The sequence below is a fragment of the Oncorhynchus mykiss genome, unplaced genomic scaffold (assembly GCF_013265735.2).
Source record: "Oncorhynchus mykiss isolate Arlee unplaced genomic scaffold, USDA_OmykA_1.1 un_scaffold_196, whole genome shotgun sequence".
In the NCBI taxonomy this organism is placed as follows: Eukaryota; Metazoa; Chordata; class Actinopteri; order Salmoniformes; family Salmonidae; genus Oncorhynchus; species Oncorhynchus mykiss.
In genome coordinates, this window is record NW_023493679.1 from 497714 (window position 1) to 505000 (window position 7287).

At 46.0% G+C, this 7287-nt stretch overlaps 1 protein-coding gene across 4 annotated transcripts in view; it reads right to left on the minus strand.

Annotated features, from left to right (window-relative positions):
- Positions 1-2958: 2958 nt before the first annotated feature.
- The window catches only part of abcg2b (ATP-binding cassette, sub-family G (WHITE), member 2b), a 30376-nt gene continuing 26047 nt past the window's right edge, over positions 2959-7287 (minus strand). For 3 of the 4 annotated variants that reach the window (XM_036972874.1, XM_036972873.1, XM_036972871.1), the window contains 4 exons: positions 6648-6802; positions 6497-6586; positions 6257-6309; positions 2959-4220 (listed from right to left, as the gene is read on the minus strand). In XM_036972874.1, the coding sequence (XP_036828769.1) occupies positions 4073-4220; positions 6257-6309; positions 6497-6586; positions 6648-6802 (446 nt within the window). In that variant the 3' untranslated portion in view covers positions 2959-4072. Of the gene's footprint in view, positions 4221-4681; positions 4821-6256; positions 6310-6496; positions 6587-6647; positions 6803-7287 lie in introns of those variants that run through there. The other variant, XM_036972872.1, reaches the window with a different exon arrangement.

Below are 7287 nucleotides of genomic sequence, written 5' to 3' on the forward strand. Positions count from 1 at the left end.
AACAATATAATTTGTGCCTTACCTTTGAAGAGCTTCTTCTGTTGGCACTCCAATATGTCCCATAAACATCACAAATGGTCCTTTTGTTCGATTAATTCTGTCGTTATATCTCCAAAATGTCCATTTATTTGGCGCGTTTGATTAAAAAAAACACTGGTTCCAACTCGCCCAGCATGACTACAAAATATCTAATAAGTTACCTGTAAACGCTGTCCAAACATTTGAAACAACTTTCCTAATAAAACTTGATGTATTTTTTAACGTAAATAATCAATAAAATTTCAGACGGGATAAACTGGGTTCAGTAGCGGATAAAAACAATGTGGAGCTTTCAGGTCGTGCGCCCCAACCACAACAGTACACTACACTCGACCCTCGTTCTGAATAGCCGTACTTCTTAATTTCTCAAAGGAAAAACATAAAACCAATTTCTAAAGACTGTTGACATCTAGTGGAAGTGATAGGAACTGCAAGCAAGTGCCTTAGAAATCTAGATCCCCATAGAAAATCCATTGAAAAGAGAGTGACCTCAATTTTTTTTCCTGGTTGGTTTGTCCTCGGGGTTTTTGCCTACCAAATAAGATTTGATATATTCACAGACATCATTCAAACAGTTTTAGAAACGTCAGAGTGTTTTCTATCCAAATATACTAATAATACGCAAATCCTAGCTTCTGGGCAGGTAGCAGGTAGTTTACTTTGGGCACACTTTTCATCCGGACGTGAAAATACCGCCCCCTATCTCCGTTTTGCTCAATGACCCCAATGAAAGTTTTGGGACTCGTCTGTGGTCGTCGGTACAGCCCATCTGTCCGTCTGGTTTGGGACTCGTCTGTGGTCGTCGGTACAGCCCATCTGTCCATCTGGTTTGGGACTCGTCTGGAGTCGTCGGTACAGCCCATCTGTCCGTCTGGTTTGGGACTCGTCTGAGGTCGTCGGTACAGCCCATCTGTCCGTCTGGTTTGGGACTCGTCTGTGGTCGTCGGTACAGCCCATCTGTCCGTCTGGTTTGGGACTCGTCTGTGGTCGTTGGTACAGCCCATCTGTCCATCTGGTTTGGGACTCGTCTGGAGTCGTCGGTACAGCCCATCTGTCCGTCTGGTTTGGGACTCGTCTGAGGTCGTCGGTACAGCCCATCTGTCCGTCTGGTTTGGGACTCGTCTGTGGTCGTCGGTACAGCCCATCTGTCCGTCTGGTTTGGGACTCGTCTGAGGTCGTCGGTACAGCCCATCTGTCCGTCTGGTTTGGGACTCGTCTGAGGTCGTCGGTACAGCCCATCTGTCCGTCTGGTTTGGGACTCGTCTGAGGTCGTCGGTACAGCCCATCTGTCCGTCTGGTTTGGGACTCGTCTGTGGTCGTCGGTACAGCCCATCTGTCCGTCTGGTTTGGGACTCGTCTGTGGTCGTCGGTACAGCCCATCTGTCCGTCTGGTTTGGGACTCGTCTGTGGTCGTCGGTACAGCCCATCTGTCCGTCTGGTTTGGGACTCGTCTGGAGTCGTCGGTACAGCCCATCTGTCCGTCTGGTTTGGGACTCGTCTGAGGTCGTCGGTACAGCCCATCTGTCCGTCTGGTTTGGGACTCGTCTGTGGTCGTCGGTACAGCCCATCTGTCCGTCTGGTTTGGGACTCGTCTGAGGTCGTCGGTACAGCCCATCTGTCCGTCTGGTTTGGGACTCGTCTGTGGTCGTCGGTACAGCCCATCTGTCCGTCTGGTTTGGGACTCGTCTGTGGTCGTCGGTACAGCCCATCTGTCCGTCTGGTTTGGGACTCGTCTGAGGTCGTCGGTACAGCCCATCTGTCCGTCTGGTTTGGGACTCGTCTGAGGTCGTCGGTACAGCCCATCTGTCCGTCTGGTTTGGGACTCGTCTGAGGTCGTCGGTACAGCCCATCTGTCCGTCTGGTTTGGGACTCGTCTGTGGTCGTCGGTACAGCCCATCTCTCCGTCTGGTTTGGGACTCGTCTGGAGTCGTCGGTACAGCCCATCTGTCCGTCTGGTTTGGGACTCGTCTGGAGTCGTCGGTACAGCCCATCTGTCCGTCTGGTTTGGGACTCGTCTGGAGTCGTTGGTACAGCCCATCTGTCCGTTTGGTTTGGGACTTATCTGTTATTCAGTGTGTTTCTATTGGCTAATAGCAGTAAGGCCTATCTGTTATTCAGTGTGTTTCTATGGGCTAATAGCAGTAAGGCCTATCTGTTATTCAATGTGTTTCTATGGGCTAATAGCAGTAAGGCCTATCTGTTATTCAGTGTGTTTCTATGGGCTAATAGCAGTAAGGCCTATCTGTTATTCAATGTGTTTCTATGGGCTAATAGCAGTAAGGACTATCTGTTATTCAGTGTGTTTCTATGGGCTAATAGCAGTAAGGCCTATCTGTTATTCAATGTGTTTCTATGGGCTAATAGCAGTAAGGACTATCTGTTATTCAGTGTGTTTCTATGGGCTAATAGCAGTAAGGCCTATCTGTTATTCAATGTGTTTCTATTGGCTAATAGCAGTAAGGACTATCTGTTATTCAGTGTGTTTCTATGGGCTAATAGCAGTAAGGACTATCTTTTATTCAATGTGTTTCTATTGGCTAAAAGCAGTAAGGACTATCTGTTATTCAGTGTGTTTCTATGGGTTAACAGCAGTAAGGACTATCTGTTATTCAGTGTGTTTCTATGGGCTAATAGCAGTAAGGACTATCTGTTATTCAGTGTGTTTCTATGGTAACAGCAGTAAGGACTATCTGTTATTCAATGTGTTTCTATGGGTTAACAGCAGTAAGGACTATCTGTTATTCAGTGTGTTTCTATTGGCTAATAGCAGTAAGGACTATCTGTTATTCAGTGTGTTTCTATGGTAACAGCAGTAAGGACTATCTGTTATTCAATGTGTTTCTATGGGTTAACAGCAGTAAGGACTATCTGTTATTCAGTGTGTTTCTATGGTAACAGCAGTAAGGACAAATAAAAATGTTCATCAAATATTTGTTTTATATATATCTTTTTGATACCTCGATGAGTCTTAAAACTATAAATCAAATAACAAGAAGATCCTTGGTTTGACCTTCTTAAAACAATTCCACATCGTTCAGTAGAACCCCTCCCCCGGCACAGACAGGACTTAGACTGTATTAAGGCACCAAATAACAAGAAGATCCTTGGTTTGACATTCTTAAAACAATTCCACATCGTTCAGTAGAACCCCTCCCCCGGCACAGACAGGACTTAGACTGTATTAAGGCACCAAATAACAAGAAGATCCTTGATTTGACATTCTTAAAACAATTCCACATCGTTCAGTAGAACCCCTCCCCCGGCACAGACAGGACTTAGACTGTATTAAGGCACCAAATAACAACATCAACATCATAACATAACTACACCAGTACATTTCTACAACACAAAACCATACAACCATACAACCATATTACAATGGACTGGAGTGGAGAGTGTGTGTCTCTTCACAGCCCCTGTTGTTCCAGAAGGTGTAGTTCAATCTGATTCTATGATTATATTATTGTGATGTGTCTCTTCACAGCCCCTGTTGTTCCAGAAGGTGTAGTTCATTCTGATTCTATGATTATATTCTTGTGATGTGTGTCTCTTCACAGCCCCTGTTGTTCCAGAAGGTGTAGTTCAATCTGATTCTATGATTCTATTCTTGTGATGTGTGTCTCTTCACAGCCCCTGTTGTTCCAGAAGGTGTAGTTCAATCTGATTCTATTCTTGTGATGTGTGTCTCTTCACAGTCCCTGTTGTTCCAGAAGGTGTAGTTCAATCTGATTCTATTCTTGTGATGTGTGTCTCTTCACAGTCCCTGTTGTTCCAGAAGGTGTAGTTCATTCTGATTCTATGATTCTATTCTTGTGATGTGTGTCTCTTCACAGTCCCTGTTGTTCCAGAAGGTGTAGTTCAATCTGATTCTATGATTCTATTCTTGTGATGTGTGTCTCTTCACAGCCCCTGTTGTTCCAGAAGGTGTAGTTCAATCTGATTCTATGATTCTATTCTTGTGATGTGTGTCTCTTCACAGCCCCTGTTGTTCCAGAAGGTGTAGTTCAATCTGATTCTATTCTTGCGGCCTGTGTCACTTCCAGCGGTTGATCCGTCTGAGCTGTATGTAGGCCAAGACCATACACACCGTAATGATCCCAGCCAGAGCTACATGGTTCTGCCAGAAACCCCAGGTGCTGTAGTCTATTCCCTGGGTCTCCAGGTATACCTCCCCTGGAAGACTGAGAGAGAGAGAGGGGTTAAAGGTCAGAAACCCCAGGTGCTATAGTCTATTCCCTGGGTCTCCAGGTACACCTCCCCTGGAAGACTGGAGAGAGAGAGGGGTTAAAGGTCAAAAACCCCAGGTGCTGTAGTCTATTCCCTGGGTCTCCAGGTACACCTCCCCTGGAAGACTGGAGAGAGAGAGGGGTTAAAGGTCAAAAACCCCAGGTGCTGTAGTCTATTCCCTGGGTTTCCAGGTACACCTCCCCTGGAAGACTGGAGAGAGAGAGGGGTTAAAGGTCAGAAACCCCCAGGTGCTGTAGTCTATTCCCTGGGTCTCCAGGTACACCTCCCCTGGAAGACTGGAGAGAGAGAGGGGTTAAAGGTCAGAAACCCCCAGGTGATGTAGTCTATTCCCTGGGTCTCCAGGTACACCTCCCCTGGAAGACTGGAGAGAGAGAGGGGTTAAAGGTCAGAAACCCCCAGGTGCTGTAGTCTATTCCCTGGGTTTCCAGGTACACCTCCCCTGGAAGACTGGAGAGAGAGAGGGGTTAAAGGTCAGAAACCCCCAGGTGCTGTAGTCTATTCCCTGGGTCTCCAGGTACACCTCCCCTGGAAGACTGGAGAGAGAGAGAGGGGGGGGGGGGTTGAGTACATAGAGGGAGAGTAGAGATATGTTGAATTATAGAGATCTGCCACACGGTGGCGGTGTCGGCATTTAGATGGATGTTTGAGGAGCATAAAAGGAGAGAACAGAGAGAATGAAAGGAGAGAATGAAAGGAGAGAACAGAGAGAATGAAAGGAGAGAACAGAGAGAATGAAAGGAGAGAATGAAAGGAGAGAACAGAGAGAATGAAAGGAGAAAACAGAGAGAATGAAAGGAGAGAACAGAGAGAATGAAAGGAGAGAACAGAGAGAATGAAAGGAGAGAACAGAGAGAATGAAAGGAAAGAATGAAAGGAGAGGACAGAGAGATTGAAAGGAGAGAACAGAGAGAATGAAAGGAGAGAACAGAGAGAATGAAAGGAGAGAATGAAAGGAGAGGACAGAGAGAATGAAAGGAGAGAATGAAAGGAGAGGACAGAGAGAATGAAAGGAGAGAACAGAGAGAATGAAAGGAGAGGACAGAGAATGAAAGGAGAGAACAGAGAATGAAAGGAGAGAACAGAGAATGAAAGGAGAGAACAGAGAGAATGAAAGGAGAGAACAGAGAGAGAGAACAGAGAGAATGAAAGGAGAGAACAGAGAGAATGAAAGGAGAGAACAGAGAGAATGAAAGGAGAGAATGAAAGGAGAGAATGAAAGGAGAGGACAGAGAGAATGAAAGGAGAGGACAGAGAGAATGAAAGGAGAGAATGAAAGGAGAGAACAGAGAGAATGAAAGGAGAGAACAGAGAGAATGAAAGGAGAGGACAGAGAGAATGAAAGGAGAGGACAGAGAGAATGAAAGGAGAGAACAGAGAGAATGAAAGGAGAGAATGAAAGGAGAGAACAGAGAGAATGAAAGGAGAGGACAGAGAGAATGAAAGGAGAGAACAGAGAGAATGAAAGGAGAGGACAGAGAGAATGAAAGGAGAGGACAGAGAGAATGAAAGGAGAGAACAGAGAGAATGAAAGGAGAGAATGAAAGGAGAGAACAGAGAGAATGAAAGGAGAGAACAGAGAGAATGAAAGGAGAGAACAGAGAGAATGAAGGGAGAGAACAGAGAGAATGAAAGGAGAGAATGAAAGGAGAGAACAGAGAGAATGAAAGGAGAGAACAGAGAGAATGAAAGGAGAGAATGAAAGGAGAGGACAGAGAGAATGAAAGGAGAGAACAGAGAGAATGAAAGGAGAGAACAGAGAGAATGAAAGGAGAGGACAGAGAGAATGAAAGGAGAGAATGAAAGGAGAGAACAGAGAGAATGAAAGGAGAGAACAGAGAGAATGAAAGGAGAGGACAGAGAGAATGAAAAGAGAGAATGAAAGGAGAGAACAGAGAGAATGAAAGGAGAGAACAGAGAGAATGAAAGGAGAGGACAGAGAGAATGAAAGGAGAGTGAGAGGTCAACTTACATGGTTGTGTTGCTGTAGAATATTTGTCCTTTAAACTCATTAATGGTCACCGCCTGATGGGGAGACAGAGGGAGAGAATAAACATCAGACTGTCCAACTCTCTAATAGGACCATCAGACTGACTAATAGGACCATCAATCAGACTGTCCAACTCTCTAATAGGACCGTCAGACTGTCCAACTCTCTAATAGGGCCGTCAGACTGTCCAACTCTCTAATAGGACCCCCATCCCCCTCCTACCTCTAGTCCGTAGCGGAAGATGCTGATCCACTTCAGCCATGACAACCAAGACAACATGGAGTTAAGGTTGACCAGGAACCCTCCAAACACCTAGAGAGAGAGAGAGTTAGTGTGTGTCTTGAGTGTTTGAGTGTGTTTGTGTGTCTCTCACCATCATGAAGACGAAAGGCAGGGCGATGAGGACGTTGGCCATAGCGAAGGAGGAGACAGAGGCTGAGACCAGGAACGCTAGACTGACCCCAGCTAGACTGACCAGGGACATCGTCAGTGTGAAGAGCAGGAACGCTGTGAAGGCTGGCTTCAGACCTGGTGGAGAGAGAGAGAGAGAGATTTACATTTTATCATAGAAGGAAGTGTGTTGTGTGTGTTCTGAACTGTGTGTGTGTTCTGAACTGTGTGTGTGTGTGTGTTCTGAACTGTGAGTGTGTGTGTGTGTGTGTGTGTGTGTGTGTGTGTTCTGACCTATGTGTGTGTGTTCTGAACTGTGTGTGTGTGTGTGTGTTCTGAACTGTGTGTGTGTGTGTGTGTTCTGACCTGTGTGTGTGTGTGTTCTGACCTGTGTGTGTGTGTGTGTGTGTGTTCTGACCTGTGTGTGTGTGTGTGTGTGTGTTCTGACCTGTGTGTGTGTGTGGTGTGTGTTCTGACCTGTGTGTGTGTGTGTGTTCTGAACTGTGTGTGTGTGTGTGTGTTCTGACCTGTGTGTGTGTGTGTTCTGACCTGTGTGTGTGTGTGTGTGTGTGTTCTGACCTGTGTGTGTGTGTGTGTGTGTGTTCTGACCTGTGTGTGTGTGT